The sequence below is a fragment of the Camellia sinensis genome, chromosome 15 (assembly GCF_055761805.1).
Source record: "Camellia sinensis isolate YWXY chromosome 15, ASM5576180v1, whole genome shotgun sequence".
NCBI lineage: Eukaryota > Viridiplantae > Streptophyta > Magnoliopsida > Ericales > Theaceae > Camellia > Camellia sinensis.
This window is the reverse complement of record NC_138975.1, coordinates 9,436,786-9,458,718: the sequence shown is the minus strand read 5'-3', so window position 1 is coordinate 9,458,718 and position 21,933 is coordinate 9,436,786. Positions and strand designations below refer to the sequence as shown.

Sequence of the window (21,933 nt, the reverse complement as noted above, 5' to 3'; positions counted from 1 at the left end):
AATACTCACAACGGTTTAATGAAAATGCTTTACTCGTCTTGCGGGTGCTTGACGTGTAGACGTTGTCTCCAACCTCTAATTGAGTAGAGTTTTTCTTTTTAGCACTTTGGTGTTTTGCTTGCGAGTGTTTGCTTCTGTTTAAGCACTTTAGTGCTGCGGTTTTTTTTTTTTTTTAAAGCTCGGTTGCGCTCCACTTGCACTTTGGTGATAGTTCCACTTCCAAACGCTCTGCACACTTAGTAACACGAAAGCATAAAATCCTAAACTAAAAATTAAAATAAGAATATAACTTTAAATTAATTAATTTCACCAGAAGTCCCCGGCAATGGCGCCAAAATTTGATGGGTCGTTGAACACACCAAAATTAAACACAAAACTATACCAAATTCTTTTAGAATAATGGCAAGTCCAGGTATCGATCCACAGGGGCAATTGTGAAATTAAATTAATTTAATTGTTAAATTCCTAAACTAATTTTGATGAAAAGATTGATTTTTCATAACCTAATTTAATAACAAATAAATTAAACTAAGTAAGTAAATTATCGATTATAAATAAAATTGGATTTACTAATTTGGGGAAAAATCTAGGGCAAAGAGTCCACCACTAGTTACGTAAATAGGGTTTCCAATTTAAATCAATTATGTTATGGTTCGAACGGAATAATGCTTCGCAACTACAAGTTCAAAGCATTTAACAAGAAAATCATCACATTCAATGTATGAGCACGAACCATCTCAAATAGTACGAATCGTTCACTCTAAACTAGGGTAGTAACACGACTCGTCCCTCGTAGTATGGTTCGTCTCATACCTTGAATGTGAAAGAATAGAAAACTCTTGTATGGAAAACATTCAACAATCACAGAAAGTTGAATATTTGAAGAAATAATAGAAAGTGTATATATAAAACTTCTAAAACACCATACAATTGTTCAAACCTTTACATAATTAAAAATTAAAAAGAAAAACTAATTACATGGCTAGGGTTTCATCAAAGCCCTAGAAAAGACGACTAGCCACTCATGAAGGAGTGGGAAGAGGAAGAAGATAAGGATGAAAACCCCATGGAAGTGTCCTTCAAGCTTTTTGGAGAGAATTCCCTTTTTGGAACCCTAGCCTCTTTTACTTTTCTAAAAATGATTTCAGAACCCTAATCCAGCCTTTTTCTTGCCTATTTATACTTCTGCTCTCTTCCAAACAGGTTTAAAACATCAGGCACGTTTTCCTAGAAAAGTCAACGTACGTGCAAGAATCCATTTTCACTCCAAATTCTGCCTTTTTGCCCATTTTATGCTCCGACTATGTACAACCTGATTGACATTAAACACACATAAAGTATACAGTTTGACAAGTAAGTAAAGTTAAGAGATCCTAATTAACGGTCTCAATGTTGCACAATTCGACCTTAATTAGTGAGGAAGAGAGAGATGATAAATATAACATGAAAAAAATCAATGATAAATTTATCAGTGTATTAATATCAAAATTTCAGCAGAAGCAGTCCAGAACATATTAAATAAATCAATGATAAATTTATCACTGAATTAAGTGATAAATTCATCAGATTAGTTCAACATGTTTTACAAATGTAGATCTTCACCAACGCACTATAGAAAGAGTCTCAATCTCATCAGCGACCATGTAAAGTACCAGATCGACGTCGAAGATGGTAGATCGGCATTGAAAGAACTAGATTTGAAGCCATTGGTGAAGTTCGACGTTAAAGATGGTGGATTGATGATTGAAAAAGAATGACGATGATGTCTGTCACGACCCAAACCCGCCCCTATAGGTTTAATGTCGTAACCGGCCAGTAATCTGAGATTACCAAAGGCCTTCCTGTACAATAAAAAATAATCAGGGCTAGCGGAAGCAATATTCAAAAACACCAATTGTCCAATGAGTTGTGCATCTATATGAACAAATATTTACATGCAACGACGTTAATTTACCTACATTCAGTACATAACTTATAACTTAACATCTTATACATAACATATGCACATAACAAAAGTGTACATCACGATCAAAAGCCTGACAATGGCCTTCCAGGCCTAGCCCCAACTCAGAGGCACACAAAACAACTTGGTAGGCTTCAAAACTGTGGCTCAACTAAATACCCCTTCTAGGCTTGCCTTCCAGAATGCTCACCTATACATATATATAAAAACAATGAGCTAAAGCCCAATGAATAACATTAACGTAAAGGGGTAAGTAAACGAATTCTAAATACAATATCCGTAAAACAAATCATATCACAATCAATCATAGCAGTCTCATATCAGAACATAACGTAATGGTACGTCTCACAGAACATATCATATATCGTCCTCCGACTAGAATAATCGGTTCCAGATACCGATTAAACACATATCACCACAATGAAGTGGCTAACGAGATCTCATATCACATCTATGTCATGGACCCGTATTTACATGCCATCTCCCATGACTTGGGACTATCTGTGGATGCCATAATAGATTCGCAATTAGGACATTCGTTCACATAATCAAAATAGCATTTCAGAAATTATAACTTATCGCATAATAGTGGAAACATAGTTCATATCAACATATCTTCACAGAAATGTTACTCACAGTGGCCTTCCAATACCCGTTGTTCGGTCTTCGAGTCTTGACCTACAAACACAAATATTCATAGCACAATTTCTCAATATGCATTCAAGTCAATCAGTCGATTCTTAACCTTCTTTGGTTTATCCGTTACTTGTTCATTCGGTTGTTTCTATTCTTTCTTTAATTTCTTTCATGCTTTATAATATGCATATGGATGTGTATGACACCTGAAAATCATGTAAATGAAGGCGCATAAATTAGAAAAAGGAAAAATCTGTCCTATTTGGACCAAAACTCCTTCTTTTGCAAAATCATGCTCTAATTGTCCAAATTTAGATTTAATTTATTTTCTTTATATCAAACCCACAATTTTAAAATATGAATTAGACTTTCCAAACCCTTGAAAATTTCATAATGTATGTAAAAATAGAACCCAAGTCCATTATTAATAACAAAATCAAACTTAACCAATGAATTACAAAATCAATTCCTTAGAAATTCAACTTAACTCAATTTTTAACCAAAAACTTAATTTATAATCATAGATGTTCTAAAATGTGCTTAAATTGAATAAACCTTTTAAATTAAATCACATGCATGGATTAAACAAATTCCTAGTTTTCATAATAAAATCAAAACTTCCTCTAATTCCAAAATCAACTCTCAAATTTCATGAACTCATGATTTTTATAACTTTTTCTTCAAAGTCATTTATATATATTCCATTGCATGGATCCAATCTTCAAATATTTCTTATTGCATGTAATTTATAGAACTCAATTTATGAATGATTCTCAAAATTAAACTCAAACATAACACAAATTTAAAGAACCATAACTCATATTTTCAACCTAACTTGATTAAACATGCAAGACTCAATTTCTATGAATTTATATAATTAATCCTCAACTTTCTATTTTAATTCTCTCAAATCCACCCTCAATTAATTTATAATTTGACTTCTTAATTTATATCACAACTTAATCTCAAGCTCACAAACTTTAAAATATGAATTAAATTCTAAAATCTTGAAAATTCACAATGCATGTAAGGATAAACTAAAAATATGTGAAGATTGAAGAAAATCAAACCCAAATATTAAATCACAACATCAATTTCTTAATTATTAAACTAAACTCAAATCTTTTACATTCTTTTCTTATGTCATGAAATTAAACCCAATTGCCGATCAAAAAAAAAAAAAAAAAAAATGAAATTAAACCCAATTACCCCTTGATTTCAATTGCTAAATGATTAATCTATAAGAATCAAGCTTAAACTTTCTTACCTAGAACTTTAATTTGTTGAGTCTCTTAAGTTCTTCCTTCAATTTCAGCACAAAACTTGAATTCTTTTTCTTCTCTTCTTCGTTCTTCTTACGGTTTTCTCCCTCTCCCTCTCTTGTTTCTCTCTTTATCAGAATGTCAAGGAATTGGATAGGAGTGTCAAATAGTTGAATAGGCTCCAGCAGAGGGATATACGGTGCGCGCGCGCGCGCGCGCGCACACACACACACCACTTTCTCAATTCTTCTCAGTTTGGCCCCATCAAGTTAATTGAGTAGGAATAATTGAGTACATAAATCACTTTCTAATTTAATTAAGCATCATTTAATCTTATTAAATCTTGGTTGGCCCATGATTAAATTAATTATAACCAATCAGAAATCTCACATAATTTAATAAATCTAATTTGACTTCCATTATAGCTTAATTAATTATATTTAAATTTATCATTCTGAATAAGATTTTTTAATCAATTTTTAAAAAGCTCCAAATATCAAATTAAGCTTATTGACATCATCAATTTTTGTTTTTCAAATCATTTAGGCCTTCAATTCCTGATCAAACTCAAAATTTTCGTCAATAAATCACATATTCAAATTGGATATCTCAAAAATAGATTTAATTCGTAATAATCACAATTCTCCATCCTTATAATTTAATTAACTTAATTACCTCCAATTTGGACCTAATTAATCGAATCTTAATTTTACTAAAGTGAATCGAATATTTAATTAAACTCCCAAATGGGTCCATAATTAAAATTAAATTGATTCAACTTCTTAATTTCACTTCCTTAACCCATTTGGACCCTTAATTTCTAATTCCAAAACAAATCTTCAATAGAATCATATACGAATCAGATTCTATAGTTCTCATAATTTCCAATTTAAATCAAGGTAATAACTAATTAAAATCCAAATCTCCGTAATTAATCAAATATAAAATATTATACGAGGTGGGGTCGTCACATGCCAGATGAAGGATGGAGGATGAAGGAAGAGCGATGGTAATAGTAAGGAGGAAGAAAGACAACAATGTTAGGCAAGCGAGTCAAACAGTTGAGAGATGGTGCAATATAGATCAACGACAGTGGAGATGGTTAGTGAACAATAGTGGTGGTAGTGGCCGGCGAAGGTGGTGGTAGTGACCGGTGGAGGTGGCGGTAGTTAGTGACGGACGACAATAGTGGTTGTAGGTAGATGGCTATGGCCATGGCCATGGCCATAGTTACAGTGGTGGTATTTTCTACATACAAAGAGAGAGAGAGAGAGAGATGAAAAAGAAGAGTTTTGAAAAAATGATCCAGAGAGAAGTTAATACAAATTGAAAAAATTAATGAGTAATAAATATTATAAACAATTAAAGTTTTAGAAAGTGTTTGAGATGATTTAAATAGGGATTTTTATCAGCTGGTAGCAGGAGCAAAATGGGGATAAAAAAAATATAATAGGACTTCTTAGTGTATGAGATAGAAACTTAAGACCTAATGAATAATAGACTCAATTATTAGGACCGCCTGATAAAAATCTCATTAAAGATAAATCCCTTAAAATTTTAGTTACAAATTTATAGAGTTTTACACAACATAAAAAAACTATACATTTTATTTTAAAATAAGAAAAGCCTCTAATTGAAGTTTCGTTTTAGGATTCAACAATAATTGAGCCAGACCTACACATTAGTTGTGTATTCGCCCAATAACAAAGGCCTAAATACTTACACAATTTGAAAAACAAAGAGCATCATGATGTACAAATTACAAAACAAAATTAGATGGGCACACGTACGATAATATAATGTTCCAAATTTACGTGATAATATCTTATATAGAGAGAGCCTCGTCCCCCCAAAAAAGAGGTAAGTTCTGGGCTTGAATCCAACCACTCAGGCGGCCTATAATCTATAATAGTCAAGTTGGGTGGGCCATCCAGTAGATGGCATAAAATATACCCGACCCGATCCACATCCTAAGGGGCAAAAAAAAGAGGGGACTATTGTGACCACAACTTGATGATGCAAAACATGGATTGTAAGCAAAAGAATAAAGCCGACATTTACCTAAATAAAAGTAATAAACAATTGGAATTATTCCATAATGCGATGTGTAAGCAATGCAATTGTGCTAGTGAGAATAATGACCTAAAATGTATGGGTTTACGGTCAACAATGTAGATTCTCAGCTGAGGGGCGGTGACAATTTAGTAAGGCTTTAATGTATAAGTCTTAAGATTTTAGATTTTATTTTTTTTTGAGTCAGTCAGCTATTCGGATGGTAACACATATATGGTTGATAGTATGAACGTTCCAGATATAGGCAAACCCCATATCCAGTATCCTCCATAAATTTCTCCTAATTTTATCCCTGAGTATCAGGAGTGTGGGTTCAAATCTTTATCTATATGTGAGTCTACAATTCATTACTACATGATTAAGTAGCCCAGCTATGTGTATACAATTTAAGGGCGATTTTTGAAGGTTCAACTCCTTAACGTCTAGCCCTAAAGACTCCTATGTAGTTATCCTTTGACAATGTAGATTCTCACTTTTAAAAAACACCCTTATCAAATCCAAAAGCCTTTTTTTCAAAAAAAAAAACTGCCTATTGTCTCCATTGCCAGCACTACTCATACTTTTTTTTCATAAAAGATCAAGACCATTGATGTGGTTACTCTTTTCCTTTTTTCGTTTTTCTTTACTTAATTTTTCTATTTTATTGAAAACTATATATCTAAATGTTCATTAGTGTCCTCCATTAACACAGTTAACAAACTAACCCTTTTTTTTTTTTTTTTTTTGTCTTCAATGAGTGTGTTTGGGATTTAGTGATGCTGCTGCGCAATCTGCGCAGCAGCAGCAACTGTTGTGCGACAAAATGGGCTCATTTCAGGTTCATTTTGATAATCCGAACCGTTCACATTTTAGAATATATCAAGTAGAAAATGCCTGCAAAAAATTAATTTAATCGGACATCGTTTACCAATTCATCCACTCACATTTGTATTCATTTTAATACTTTAATTTACAATTATTATTTATTTTTATAGATGCAAATGTGAATAGATGAATGAGTAAACGATATCCGATTAACTTGATTTTTTGCAGACATGTTCTACTTGATGTATTCTAAAATGTGAACTGTTCGGATTATCAAAATAGGTCTCGAAATGGGCCCATTTTGACACACAACAGTTGCTGCTGTGCAATCCGCGCAGCAGCATCACTAAATGCAAGGAAGAAAGGGAGAGAGAGAAAATTGGTGTGATCACACTACTTTGGTGTATGTATATATAGATATTTGTGGAAAAACTATTCATCCACAAAGTTTACCCAGATTCTTACTCAGAAAATTCACTTGTGGTATAGATTTTACTCTCGTGCTGTGGATCCATTTTTTTTTTTTTTTATCAGTAAAAAATTTTTATTGATAAAAATCAGATGTATAGAATACAAAGATGAACATCAATAAAAGAAGACCAGTGCCAAAACATCAAAGTAAACTAGACGATTCCAATTAGGTTGGGACCGGAAAGCAAGTCAATCATCTACTAACATTACACCAAGGTTGAAGAGAAACCAACCGAACAAACAAACAAAGGAAATACAAATCACCTTCAACACTCAAAACACCGATCTTAACAGTCCATCTACACCTCATACTTGAAATGAATCTCAATCACAAGATTATTTTTTAGATATTATTAAGTGCAAACTTTTTTGGTGCGTAATGTTATTGTATTTTTGGGGGAATTCTTTTTCCATATATAATTACTACTTACTTACACTATTGAAGCACACATTCACTATCTAAATTAGCAAGCATCTAACACAAAATTAGGTTCTAATTTTGTTACTATGTGTCTGTTAAACACATTTGATTACACAGTTTTAACTATTGCATTAAAGATGCTGTTAGAAAAGTTTAGGAAACTTGAAAAGGACGAAAAGAAAAAGAAAGCACACACTAATTTCTATCCAAACACATGTTTTCACACTAGTATAAAATAATCTCGCATGGAATTATGTTATGTGTGTGTATGTATGTGTGTGATACACATGTATATAAGATATATCTCAGTTTTTTCAAAACATAAAAATAAAAATAAATGAATCATATTTGCTATAAAAAATAAATAAAAAGATTTATGCATACAAAACCAACTGTGATCAATAATTAATCATAAGAATTTAGGTTAATTACAATTTTCATTCTTGTACTTTGATCTAAATTTTAATTTAGTTCGTATCATTTTAAATTAAATAATTTGATTCTTACACTTTAAGTACACTTTTAGTTTGATCCTTCCGACCAAATTAAAGGTTTAAATTAATATTTTTGAGACACTTTCAATTTTTTAAACTATATATATACAAACAAAATTAAACGACATGACCAAATTAATATAATTATATCATCCATATTGATATATATCTCTATACCATTATTTGAAATCACATTGATGAATTTCAGAACCCTCATTCATAGATAAGAAAATTCCTTTTAGTTAGCCTCTTGATAATCTTGATCATATTAGTGCTTATATAGGATGATGATGGACTTCAGCTCTAGCATATAATAGGATATTTTTTTGTATCATCCACTGTGTCCGATACCTCAATAATAAGAATGATTTTTAGATGTAATATCATACCTAGAAATTCTCTTAGGACACCACATGTGCCTCAAACAAAAAACATTAATAATTATTATTATTAGAAAAACGCTTAAAAAATCACAATTTTTAAAAAAAGAAAAAAATAAAGAGAAGTACACTTCCCTCCCATCCATTAATTGGATTGTAGAGTCCGGACAACGTGGATCCACTCTCAGCCCATTTTCATGATTCAAATCATTTATTTTGTAGGATTTGTTAAAAGATCATTCACTTAAAAATTAAATTTGTCGAATATTAATAGTCACTTGACTAGATGACATTTGTTTTAAAATCAAACGGTCTATTCTTGAATTCATACATGCTTTCTATTTTCTCAAAACAAATATGTTTTAATCATGTGATTATCAATATTCGATTAATTTGATTTTATACATGAATGATTTGCTCCATAAATCATATAAGTTGAACGGTTCAAATTATCAAAATAGACTCAACTGTACCCTTTAGCCACACACACATACACACACAAATCCTAAATACATAATCCTTCAACAAGTAGTCATAGATAAGAAAATTCGTTTTCTCATACTATAGATAATATTGATCGTATCAGTGGATACAAGATGCTGGACTTCAGTTCTAGCATAAACAAAAATTTTATTTATTCATTTATTATTATTTTTGGTGCTATGCACTGTATTTGATACCCAATAATAAGAATGATTTTTTAAATTTAATATAATATAACTAGAAATACTTTTTAAGATACCCCATATGCCTAAAAATATAAACAAATAAACGCTTAAAAAAATCATATGGTTAAAAAAAAATAAAAAAACTAAATGTATATTTCCTTTTGGAAAATTTTATTATGCACATCCCATGAAAGGAGTATATCATATTCACTCTTAATTATGTTATTTTTTAATTATGACTAATTTTTTTTCTTTAATTATGACATTATTTTAGTTACAACTCATAAGATTTTTTATTATACCTCATGTAATATTTAGTTATGATTCTTTTTTTTAATTATCACTCAAAAAGTATAAAATTATTTTATTTTATTTTTTAGTTATAAGATGCATACTTTGAAGAGCATGCCATAGTCTTTTCCTTATCCTTTCATAGCAAGGAGTAGTCACCAAGTTTCCCAAGGTATGCCTCTATAAAAAGACATTCTATATGCAAACTCTCTTCACGTTCAAAACCCTAAACATCTATCTCTATCCCTATCTCTACACTATGGCCAAGGTTCCTGTTAACACCTTTCTCCTTCTCAGGTCAGCCCCCATTTTTTTGTTTTGAGGGTAAAAATCTAGATCACATGCACAGTCACGCACCCATGCTTTTTTTTTTTTGGTTGCTATTATAGTTTTGGGTTGTTTGTTAATGTCAACTCCCTTGACACACTCCCTAAGCTGCCTTCATTTGGTGCACTCTCTAAGCCATCTTCTGGCACGCATGATGTAGCTGTTGCTATTATCGTTTAGTATCACGTCATAAGTTTTGTGTGTGTCATGTTTGTTGATTCAATATCCGTTCCTGCAAAGGTCTGACTTGACTATAAACTGTTTCTCAACATTAACTTTGTTAGCTCCGGCCCTGTTTCTACAACGGTCCAACTCCCAGCATTAGCTCCGACCTCTGATCTATCTCAAACGCTCTTGTGCTCTCATCTGAACTTTGCAATCTATTTGCCTCGGATCTATCCATATTTTATTTTATTTTTAGTTTTATTTCATGTTTTAGTTTCTCTCTCTAAACTCAAGTTGGTATATCTACTTGAGTTTATGTTCTATCTATCATACATACTATATTATATTCATTACCATACTTATTATATTACATTGTTATAACATTTAATATAATATTCTCCTTCTCTCTTCGATATTGTAAAAGTTACTATGGTTTTATATGATTTTGCAGCAGGAGAGCATACACTGTTGCAGCGGAGAGTGTGGTGGGAGTGCAGAGGGCAGTGGTGAGGAAGGCGGCAGTGGAATATTCGAGCAGAGAAGCTCCGGCAGCAAGGGAAAAGGAAGTGTTTTGGATGAGAGATCCGAAGAGCGGTAACTGGATTCCAGAGACTCACTTTGATGAAGTTGATGTTGCCGAGCTCAGAGAGAAGCTCCTCCCCAGAAAGAAATAGAATTTTTTTTTTTTTTTAATGTGTGGTTGTGGTTCTCATGATGATGGTTATTCTGATTCTGATTCGTGTAGATGCAACCATACTCTAATAGAAAATCCATGATGCATTTTAATTAGGGTTATGTTAATGTTAATGGGTTCTGGGATATGACCACTTTTAATGAAGAAAATGAATACTTTGAGCCCCTAGATGCCTTTGTTATCAATATCTCAAGAGCTTATTGTCTTTCTTGTTTACTTTATGTGTTGAAATTATTCTTAAAGTTCTGCCCATCAAAATTTTTAACCATGTTTTCCTTTCTTTAGTTTTTAATCTTTTCTCTTTTCTTATCTTTGTTAGTTTGGTTGAGTAATTGATGTAATAATAGGAAAAGTTATGGTCAAAAGAATTCTTGAATTAATAAGGTTATGACATTAAAAAGGTTACAAGGTTATGACATAGCAATTTATAAAGTTATAAGGTTATGACATGGCTTTAAAATTAAAAATTAATGATCAATAATTATTAGGACAATTACGTCAGATAGTCTTTATATTTTACTCTGTCATTTTCATTTTTATAATTTTAATTTGTTTGATTTTATCTCTTAATTTTGGATTTTGTTTCAATTTTAATTGAACAGAAAACGACAATTTACCCCAAAAAATGCATGTGGATGACACAAGTTATATTTTCGAGAAAAAAAATGGTTTTTTTTGCATTTAACCCATCCAACAACTCACTCAAAACTAATGTATATAGAGAGAGGGGGAGGATGTAACCAAAGGAGGTTGGGGAGGAGAGTAAGAGGCTGGTTCTAAACGAGGTGGAAGAGGGAAGAGAATGATCGACAAAAAGACGATGGTAGAGACAAAAAGTAGCCATGTGTGTAGCATACGCACGATTTTTGTCAAAAAAGTTACTTTTCATTTTTAAACCAAATCAAACCAAGCTTTAAATCCCATCAAATGGGGTCGGCTACATGAATCCTTATTCTTCACGCGGTCCTATTAAAAGTTATTTCGTTAGTCAAATTATGTAGATCCATATATCTATTTACAACGCTAACCAACGTTAATCTAGGCCTACCCCATTCCCTAACACTTCCATCTACCGTTACAGTATCGCGTCTCTTCACTACTGCCTCTGTTGGTTTCCGTTGAATATGACCAAACCATCTCAATCAATTCTCTCTTAACTTATCTTCTATCGATGCTACTCCTACCCATTTCCGAATACACTCATTTCTAATTATGTCTTATCTAGTCTTGCCACTCATTACTTCCCATTTTTAATTGAAATAAATTGAAACAAAATTTTAAATTGAGTAAAATCAAGTAGGTTGAAATTATAGGGGCAAAATAACATAATATGTGAAATATAAGGACTAAAGGCTTAATTTATCCTAGTCATTTTGAATTTTGAATTCTTACATAGTTATTCTTCAATTTGAAATAAATATAAGTTAGGTGGCTCTTCCACAACTATTGATAATACATTTTTTTTTTTATAGGCAGTTAGTTGTTAGATTAGTGTCTCAAGAAAATTAAAACTCACACTCAGGTATATACCTTATAAAAAAATTTACCCTTTCATTCCACTTCTAAGAGTGAAACCCAACAAGACAAGAGCCCATGGTCCACAACCATTGACTATATAATGGGGAGAATCCATAGAATACAATTCTGCCCGCAAGTCTAAACCTGAGTTAAGAGCAATTATTGCATTTTTAGAGAGTGCTAGCTTTTTTGGTTTTTTAGTTTTTTTTTTTTTTTTTGATTATATTATTTTTTATATTTTTTTACATATTTTTTTTATAAAAAAAATAAAAAAAAGTCAAAAAACTAACTTTTTTAACCTAATTTCCAAAATAAGCCAACATAGAAAATAGTCATTTATAATTAATAAATGGAATTGCCACATAATATCCTACCGACACCCTATAATTTTCCCCAACTTAATAAGAAAATTGCCACATAATTCCCATCAACATTAGAAGGAAAAGCGGGAAAATTAACAATAATAAGGTTATGATGATTATCTTTTCATTAAAAATAATGCGGGTTTTCATAAAACTTTCATAAAAAATAAAAAAATAAAAATTAGAAACAGTTTGCCAAATAAATTTTTTGTATATCAGTATCTGTTTTTTCTAATGTCAAGAACAACAAATAGAAAAAGTACCAAGCAATTTTCTAAAAATTACCTGTCTCAACTTATTAATCTTTGCTCTGTCTGAGCATCAGCTTCTGAGAATCTCTAACAATGCATTCTTTGGCTATTTCATGTATTTGCTCCCAATCTTATTCAGTCTGTTCTAGGGGCATCCGCTTCCAAGAATCTTATACTTTGCCTGGCTGTTCTCTGCAGTATTATGTTGAGATGGACACCTATGTTTATCCCGATTTGAAGTTTGCTTTTCCAGGTTGGAAGGAACAGAATTTTGAAATATCTTGAAAAAAGTACAATGTAAATTCTCATGCTGGAGTGTGTGGGGCCAGTTTGGGCTATTTGAAAGAAACAATCTAATGAGGGTTTTTGGCTAAAATAATCATAAAAAAACCAAATAAATTTTTTAACTCAATAAGACAAAATGTCATATTCTAACCACAATTATTTCATTTTTCTCTCACAAAAGTCAAAAAAATCAAAAAATTTATCCAAACGAAACTTTTTAATCTCAAACTAAAATAGCTAAAAAGTCAAAAAAATTAACTCACATCCCAAACCAACCCTTAATCAAAATGCCTTCAATGGGTCGACAATTCATTAACCTAGCACCAACCCCAATGGTTCCAAAACCGGCAGATTAGTTTGAGTATTTTGGCAGTTTCAAATCAGCGGATGGCAAAACATTGTAAAAACACATTCCAAAGTCATGGATCTGATACTGTAATCGTGAAGCTGAAATATCAAAATAAAAGAAATAGTTGATAATATAATTGTGTGTTTAGGTGGTGGCAATGAAGGGGCACGGGCGAGAGAAAGAGAGGTCAAAAAATAGAAACATCTTTTTAGAGCTGAGGTATTGAATTTATTTATAATTACTAGTGGGTTGAGTCAATTATATGGACAAGCTTAAAATTTTAAATCATACACAACTCAACTCGCATAAATTTAGTGTGTAACCATGCCCAACCAGACACGCCAACAGTCAATGTTGGTGGGTTGAGTGAGTAGGCAGGGTTTTTGCACACTCCCTATCCAAGGGCTAGCAGAAATGGCGCTGCATTGCAGGTAAAATACATCAAGAGGCTAACCAATCTCAACCCGCTATAAAATTCTATAGACCACAATAAAGTAGTTGTCATGTACTCGTGCAAATCTCAGGAAAAAACATACACCGTACAATATCTCAAAAATTAGCCCAAGTTGCATTTTAATTATTACACAAAAGGAACAATGTGTCTTCTTTGCAATCAAAAATGAAAACCTAGCCCACTTCAATTATAATTTCAACAACCATGCCTATAAGTACAGTTGAATGAGCTCATCACTGACAACAGATGGTGTAAGAACGCCCAGATCTGTAAAAAGTAGGGTAAGAAATTGAGGAGGTGTATAATCCCGGGCAGATGTTTCAACTTCGACCTTGGATGGTATGGGTACCCCAAAATCAATTGGTCGCAATGCAGGTGCCATGTCTTTTTGGTCCAGTGGATATAAACGAGCAAACTGCAAAGACCCAATATCATTTTATGAACAGTAGTTCAATGAAAATAAACTGAGTTTGATTTTTTCCTATCGTTTTTATTAGTCCAAAAATAAGTTTACATACCTTGTAGCTTTCAGCAGCTACGTAAACCGGTTTGTTCATGCTATGAGCCACCAAAGCGATTTGATAAGTTCCCATCATATTAATTATACCTCCACTTTCAACCACTCCGTCTGCCCCAACAAATACCATGTCAATTTCATCCATACTATACGCCACTGCAGAGTCTATTAAGAGTTTCACAGGAACATCAAGCTTGGCTAGCTCGTTGGCCAGCCTCAAGCCTGTTCTGTCCGGCCTTCCCTCTGCATTTTTTTAGCATATAATCATGGAGGTAAGATTAAGGGAAAAAGAACAAAAAAAGAACAGAGTATATGATAATCAACTTTTCGAATCCGAACTGAATTGTAAGCAAAAGTGTATAGATGTAAGTCTGCATGTGTGGATAGGTGGCTGTGTTAAAAAGTGATTTGACTGTAAAAATAATGAGTTCCCAATACCCTAATTATGGGTATAAAACCTTGCAGTCAATTAAACCTTCCATCAATATGAAAATTCATGGAGGACATAGTGCAAATTTCAGTCTTCAACAAACACTTTTCTCATTCCCTTCAACCTATAAATGATATTGCAAGGGACCATCATACAACAGGACATAAAGTGAAGAGTCTAATAAAGCTTGCTTTCACTTCGAATATTTGTAATTAGAGATATTGCAGACAATTTATGAATGGCTAATGGGAAAATGCAAGCAAAAGTGTGATTCAAAAACAAACCTGTACAGAGAACTCGAAAGAGTTTCCTATTTTCTGCTGCTGCCTTCAGAACTTCCAACACTACTCGGGAGAAACCATGCACCAAAATGGTACATCCATCAAAAATAAAATCTTGGCTAAGCATTGCAATGATTTTCCGTGCCTGCAACATCAGAACTTGATTAACAGTATGCTAAGGAAAAAGTTCGGTCCAACATCTACCTTTAGCTTGCATACCTTATAAGATATCTCCCCAAACTTCTCTGCACGTTCAATGAGGCGAGACTTGGCTGAATTAAAGTCCTCGTATTCCAAAGCTGAAGTTCTTGTTACATAGCGCATGAAAAGATCACAGCCGGCAGTCAAAGAGATGGAGGTTGTGTCCCATGACTGAATAAACACAGGTTTTATAAACATTAGCTTGTATTTCACTTTCAAATTCTTAAACTAAGTGATGAGTTGATGCCAATCACTTTGTCCATTACAAATATCATGTGTCTTGAACCTTGCATCTTTCCTTACCAGTGGCAAGAGGTACCTCCCAAGATAATAACTAGTAGCACTAAAGGCAACACTAGTCAAATAACGTCAAATTGCAGAGAAGAAATACACATTTTTACACTACTCTTTCCAGCTTCAAATCAATTGAAGTTTCAGTATACATCTGGATATAGATTAACTAAATAATTTTAGTTATATACACCAAGCTGAGAGAAATCAATTTTAGGTATTAGAATATCCATGAAACATTTCATGCCACATCCATATTACTAAATGAAATCTGATGCCAACATAAAACAGCACAGCTGGCTTCAGGGCTTAAAATTGCCCAATCAGTCAAGGGAAAAGACATGTATATGTACCCTCTGTCAAGGAACAATCCCATCAGCAGAAGATAGATCACAAAAGCAAGAAAATGCAGGCAAACTTTGAAAGTTCAAGCCAACCAAGGGTAACCAGTGGGCCTGTTGTTGTTTTTTGATCAGCATAACAAGTGGGCCCGCTTGGCCTACCAGCAACCCCCATATGCTTTGGCATCTAAAACTGAGTTGGAAAAATTCATCCTCGAGTGTGGACATCCCTTCATGTGAGGGACTGGATTCTTGACAATCCTTTTCAATGTTTTTTTCTCCGCCATCCCACATAATCAATGCAATACTTTTGAGCATATATTTTGTTTTGGATAAACCTTCAACAACAATCTAAGGCTCAAATTTTTTTTTTTTCTTAATTTGTCTTTATTTTTTATACATTTCTAAACAGTAACATGTTTGGAACCGTCCATCATCAACATTATGTATGGTATGGGTTCTTCATGCTTTTGAAAAGACTAGGAAAAGGAGGAGGTTCGTAGTCATATCCATGTACCTCTATCTTCTGGAATTTATTGACACTACATCATTCTACCAAAATATAATCAAGTTTCCAACACCGGCTCACTGAATTAGTATAAACACTAAATTTCCAGTGCAACTCCAAATAGCATCACTTCATCAAATTAATTATCATGCATGGAAGGAATATTAGTAATAGCATACCCTGTTCACTTCAGCTATTGAACCATGTCTCAATGCCCCGAAATTAAGAAGAATCTAATATCCAGATACATCTCCACCATTAACACATGCCCTAGTGTAGCTCTACTATATCAAGTCATAATTAAGACCCTATAAAGTCAAAGATAATTTAGTAAAAATCCAAACCTACTCTTAACATTGCAGCTATAAGTGCGTAATGGACTCCTACCAAATGAACAATTGAAGAAAGCAGCAAATGTGGTATATAAAGTTTGCAAAACTTCTTTGGTACTCTCAGTAAAACTGATATCTGCTATTACATTTTGAGTCTTTCATGTTCTCAAATGATGAATTTCCATGACTGCCAGTAAATTTGTAACATTTGAGTTTTAACCATGAAGTTCTCACCAAAATAAATAAATGAGAAATATTAGTACGATGTTTCCAAACTAGTCTTGGACTTCATTCCTACTTCCTTAAAAACAAATTTGAGTTCTTTGATATGAGACAAATCTTTTAAGATAAATTACGCCGACCTCCCAGGAGGTTTTGACTATGACATTAATAAACTTGTACTTTTGGAAATTATATCCCCCTTGTGGTTTCCAATTGTATTAAAGTTCCCTCCCTCCTCTGTGAGTCAATTAGGGGTGATCGCAGATCGAGTTGGTTCAGGTGGCATCCTATCCGTCATCCGTCCAAAATTAGGCGGATTGGAAGAAATCAATCCGCATCCGTCCACCGGTTTGGCGAATACAAATTGAGCGGGGCCATGTGGGTTAGTGAATGGATGCAATCGCTTTGACACTTTGGACTTTACAAATTTTGGATATTTTTTGAATTATAATTTATAACTTTTACAATCTTCAATAATTAGTAATCTGAAAAAATATGTATTATTTGTCTATAATAGGCCATGGCACCACACATGCATATTTTTAAGATATTATTTTTCATTTTCACAAAAATATATATTTTATTATTTCTACCCTATATTGTTACTTGTTAGCAGTGTCTTCTTCTTTTTTTTCTTTTTTTTTTTACCTTCATCTACGAGTAGATCAAATTCATGCGGGTGTGGGATGGTTGATCCGCCATCCGAACCGTATCCGCAAATTTTGAAATATTTCATCCATATCCATCTACTGAAAGACACACATCCGCCCAAAATCAATCGGATTTTGTCAGTTCGGTCGGATTGAGCGGGTTGGGTGGGTCCGTGATAACCCCTAGAGTCAATTGTTACGTCAACTAACACAATTTTGTTGATGGTAGCAGTTACCTCTATTACTCCACCATCACTGGTGGTGACCCAAAACTTACCAACCAACTCTCGTTATTTCTCTCTCACACTCACACACACACACAAGCATTGCCACCCACAAACCCACACAATCACTGTCACCCACAAAATCACACAATCATTGTCTTTCTCATCCATTACTGCCCCATCACCAGTGACACCCCAAAACTCACCGCCACCATGCCACCCCACCATGGACTGCATACCCAACACTTCCTTGAAGCTCTTGTTCATAGAGGTGTTACGGCAGCAATGGAGGCTTGTAGTGATGCCATTTCTTCCAATTCAAACTTCATTTGATCAAACATTACACCAAGTATAGACCCTATTTTTTGCTATGAATGTCAGGTCACCAATATAATCTGAAGTGGGGTCAATTTATGGGATGGTGTGATGGTGGTTGAGCTACTTGGGAAGATGGTGAGATGTATGGGCGGAAAATGGGTGGGTTTGGGCCGAGTATATATGAGTTGTGGGTGAGAAGAGCCAGCTCAAAACTGCCCAATTAACTAGTGGGTTAGAAACCTCAGGGTAGAACAGTGTAATTTACCCAATCTTTCACAGTTCAACAACAAAAATCATGAGTCCATAATGAAGAAAAAGCTAATGTAAGCAGTCGATCCCATACACAGGCAATCTCTGCGAACAAATATGTTTTCTAACAAACCCAAATAATGAGTGCAATCACTTGCAAAAAATCATTTTTTTCTATCACCAGTCTATTGGGTCAACTAACTCTCCTTACTACTACGATATGAAGTTAGCAAATTAAAGGCCAACTGTATGATTGAAGGTAAATTTGCACTTCTGTCACAGCCAAATTATCATGCGATAAGTATTTTGAAAGGTTGAATCTTCAGAAAAGGCATCTTCAAAGGCATTTATTTTGACATCCTAAATTATTCGACTACTTATCAAAACAAATCTAATTATAATTGTATTTTAATCTAGTTGTTATCAAAAATTGTATTTTAATCTTGTATATGATACCCAAGCAAGTGAACTTGCTGGATATTTTTGACAGTCACTAAAACACCTAGAAACACCTGTAACTGAACATTAATCAAGTCAATCAAGAAACTTTGAGCAACCTTTGCCTAAATGAAATTCTCAATTCATTCTATAAACTCTTAACATCGAAATATTTAACAATTTGTATTGAATAAGCAGCCACAAAATTCATAAAAAACATTAAAAATGCTTGCTTTTTCATGATACACGAATTAAAAACAAATCAAATCACATACTTTGAGGGAATCAGAGGCCTTCTTGAGTTCAATCTCGAGCTCCATCATAGTAGTAGCCTCACTGGATCGAATCACCGACGCCAAAGCCCTAATGGCCGCCACAGCCTCAGCCAAATCAGGCTGTTTCCTCCAATTATCAAACTCATCAATCACACTAAACGTCTTACCAGAATCACTCGAAGCATTTTCTGTCGGAACCTCGTCGGGGAATCGGCCGACGGCGGCCTGAGCCTGGGTGAGCCAGTCGCTGGTGACGACGCCGTGGTGCGCCGCCCTAGTCTGGTAATAGGCAGAGATGTTGTTAGGGTTAGGGTTAGGGTTTTGGAGGGTTTCGGCCATTGTTGAAGAATCGAGAGGAGGAGAGAGAAGAAGAGTTTCGTGAGGGGTTGGTGGTGGTGGTGGAACGGCGTCGTGTTGGAGTCGTTTGTCGAGAATGAAGGAGGCTGATCTATACCACATTTATTCGAGCGAGGTTTGGTGTGTAATAAAAATTTTATGAAAGGGTCTCGAAAGCGAAATTTCCGGCGATTTCTGACAGATTCCGGTCACTTTTTTCTTTTGTTAAAAAAAAAAAAAAAAAAAATGAATCGGATTTCCGATTTTATAGATATGTTCTTCTGCTGCTATATCTATATCTCTCTTCTGTGCCTATACTTTTTTTGTGTTTGTTTTTTCAAAGTATGTTAATTTGCTACTATATAGTATTTCATGGCAATTTGATATTGTGCAGTTGAATATAATATAAATAATGTGACTTTTTGGTAAGGAAAATGCATGAGACCCCGGTACTGGGGGTCTCTTCCTATTGGCCCAAAAATTGTTTTTTTTTTTTTTTTTTTTTTTTTTTTATTTCAGCCATTACCAGCCCCCACGTGGAGGTGGGGTTGTGGAGGTGGGGGTTGCTGGGGTCTCCAGCAGGGCCCTTTTGGTAATTGGTCTACTATTGTTGTATGGCCTGAAAGAATTAAAAAACTTTAGTAAAAGGAGTATATTATAATTTGTAAAATTGTAGTTTGGTCATCCACGTTTATTAATTTTAAAATTTAATATGTAACTCGTCTAATTTGTTATTAGCCTTCGTCTTGAATGTGAATTGGCTTTGATTTTTTAGTTATTTTAGTTTGAGTTAAAAAATTAGAATAAATTTTTTTATTTTTTTATTTTTATAAAAAAATAAAATAATTATAATTTAAATGTGACATTTTATTTTATTTATTTTTTAATATATTTTATATTTTTATGACTATTTTAGTCTAAAAAATTTAAGTCAAACATAACCTTAATTTGGTGAGTTTGTTGTTAATTTGATGAAGTACAGTGGTGTCTTTAAGTTCAAAAAAATAGAGTAGCAGCTAATATGGTGAGGGAGATGGTTGGCTAGACCAATGGAGTTTTCGGAGATGGGATAGTAATTTGGGTATAGAAAATTATGGAGAGGGAGATGGTTGGCTCGACCAGTAGAGTTTTCGGAGATGGGATAGTAATTTGGGAATAGAAAATTAAGACCATGTTTAATAAAACTCTCAAATCATAATTTCATTTCTCTATTTGCACTCTTTATTTGAATAAAGTTTTAAAAATATAATTTCACCACACGTTTCAAAACATATTTCTCTATTATGTTTGGCATATTTCTCTCTTTTGTCTTCTCCATTCTGAAAAGTAAGGGAATATTTGAATTTTGTGTCTACCCGGTCATCCTTCCGGATATCCGGCCGGTTGATCGGAACAGTGTAATTTTTTTTTTTTTTTTTAGCAATTGCCAATCGCCACCTGTTGTTTGGGGGAAAAAAATTATATTTGTTTTTTATATTTTTTAAATATAGAATTTATTTTTTTACACCAAAATAACAACTTATTTTTTTGAATTGAATGTTAAAAAGCGTTTGGTTATGAGTTTTAAATAGAATTTGCAATAGAGTTTTGAGTTGTGCGTTTGGTTATGAGTTATATCTTTTTGAATCAAATTCTAAAAACTCTTTTCAAAATTTATAACCAAACAAATTTTCTCAATTTATATATCACATCAAAAATTCAAAACTTAATTTAAAAATCTTTTCAAAACTCATAACTAAATAATTTTTTTCTTTTCAAATCATAATTTCAAAACTCACAAATTCAAAATACAACTCTATTCTCAAGTCATAATTCTAAAACTCTACCAAACACAACTTAAATTTTTTTATTTATATTTAATTTAAATATGCTTAAAATGTATAATATATGTGGACAAAAAAATTTAAAAATTTCACCAAATACAAAAAGAATTAATGATTGAGAATCTCACCCTCACCAGACCACTCATGATGTAAACCCCACACATACATGTGCGGACCTCATATATACATGGAGGGTCAGGATCAATTTGGGGGTGTGGGGTCATCTCCAAAGGGGGTTCCAAACATTTCTAATACAAAAAATTAAAATTAAAATTTAATATATTTTTGTATTTTGTTATATTCAATGAATATTTTTAATATTTTTCTTATTTTTTAAATATATTGAGATTAAATAAATTTAAAAATCAGGAAAAATATTAAAATATTAAAAAATATTTAAAATATAAATTTAAAAAAATTAAAAATTATTTTTAAAAACTCAAAACTAAACAGGTGAATAGCACAAAATACAATGGTAGTTAAGGCAGCGATAAAAAAAAAAAAAAATAAAATTGATGGGGTTGGTCACAGGTTAATTGGTGGAGGTACATAGAGAGGCCAAAAATGTTTTGGAACTGTTAAATAAGAGTTTTAAAAGAGTTCTAATTTTTCATTTTTATCCATTACAA

The 21,933-nt window shown here is 33.0% G+C and overlaps 2 protein-coding genes and 1 long non-coding RNA gene across 6 annotated transcripts; 1 reads left to right on the top strand and 2 right to left on the bottom strand.

The window, feature by feature from the left end:
• Positions 1-878: 878 nt before the first annotated feature.
• LOC114267427 (uncharacterized) lies at positions 879-4,146 on the bottom strand. Of its 4 annotated transcripts, XR_014356387.1 has the most exons (5): positions 3,867-4,129; positions 2,600-2,641; positions 1,955-2,153; positions 1,653-1,841; positions 879-1,312 (listed from the first exon to the last, which is right to left on the bottom strand). It is a non-coding gene; the product is annotated as an uncharacterized LOC114267427 (long non-coding RNA). The 4 variants fall into 4 exon arrangements; XR_014356386.1 differs by lacking the exon at positions 879-1,312 and having other exon boundaries at positions 1,454-1,841; positions 1,955-2,464; XR_003630939.2 differs by lacking the exon at positions 879-1,312 and having other exon boundaries at positions 1,454-1,841.
• Positions 4,147-9,584: 5,438 nt separating this feature from the next.
• On the top strand, positions 9,585-10,817 carry LOC114267426 (late embryogenis abundant protein 2-like). Its single transcript, XM_082908689.1, has 2 exons — positions 9,585-9,760; positions 10,407-10,817. Exons 1-2 carry the CDS (start codon positions 9,663-9,665, stop codon positions 10,627-10,629), a joined length of 321 nt encoding a protein of 106 aa, XP_082764815.1. The 5' UTR covers positions 9,585-9,662; the 3' UTR covers positions 10,630-10,817.
• Positions 10,818-13,864: 3,047 nt separating this feature from the next.
• LOC114320702 (uncharacterized) lies at positions 13,865-20,093 on the bottom strand. The gene is made up of 5 exons (XM_028267761.2): positions 19,146-20,093; positions 15,316-15,468; positions 15,100-15,241; positions 14,387-14,628; positions 13,865-14,283 (listed from the first exon to the last, which is right to left on the bottom strand). Exons 1-5 carry the CDS (start codon positions 19,602-19,604, stop codon positions 14,077-14,079), a joined length of 1,203 nt encoding a protein of 400 aa, XP_028123562.2. The 5' UTR covers positions 19,605-20,093; the 3' UTR covers positions 13,865-14,076.
• Positions 20,094-21,933: the final 1,840 nt, after the last annotated feature.

Excerpts from the sequence above, each read along its gene's own strand:
- LOC114267426 (XM_082908689.1), top strand. The coding sequence starts at position 9,663 with ATGCAAACTCTCTTCACGTTCAAAACCCTAAACATCTATCTCTATCCC. Across the intron at positions 9,761-10,406 it reads AACACCTTTCTCCTTCTCAG|CAGGAGAGCATACACTGTTG; the intron begins GTCAGCCCCCAT and ends ATGATTTTGCAG.
- LOC114320702 (XM_028267761.2), bottom strand. The coding sequence starts at position 19,604 with ATGTGGTATAGATCAGCCTCCTTCATTCTCGACAAACGACTCCAACAC. Across the intron at positions 15,469-19,145 it reads AGGCCTCTGATTCCCTCAAA|TCATGGGACACAACCTCCAT; the intron begins GTATGTGATTTG and ends GTGTTTATTCAG. Across the intron at positions 14,629-15,099 it reads CTTTCGAGTTCTCTGTACAG|AGGGAAGGCCGGACAGAACA; the intron begins GTTTGTTTTTGA and ends AAAAAAATGCAG.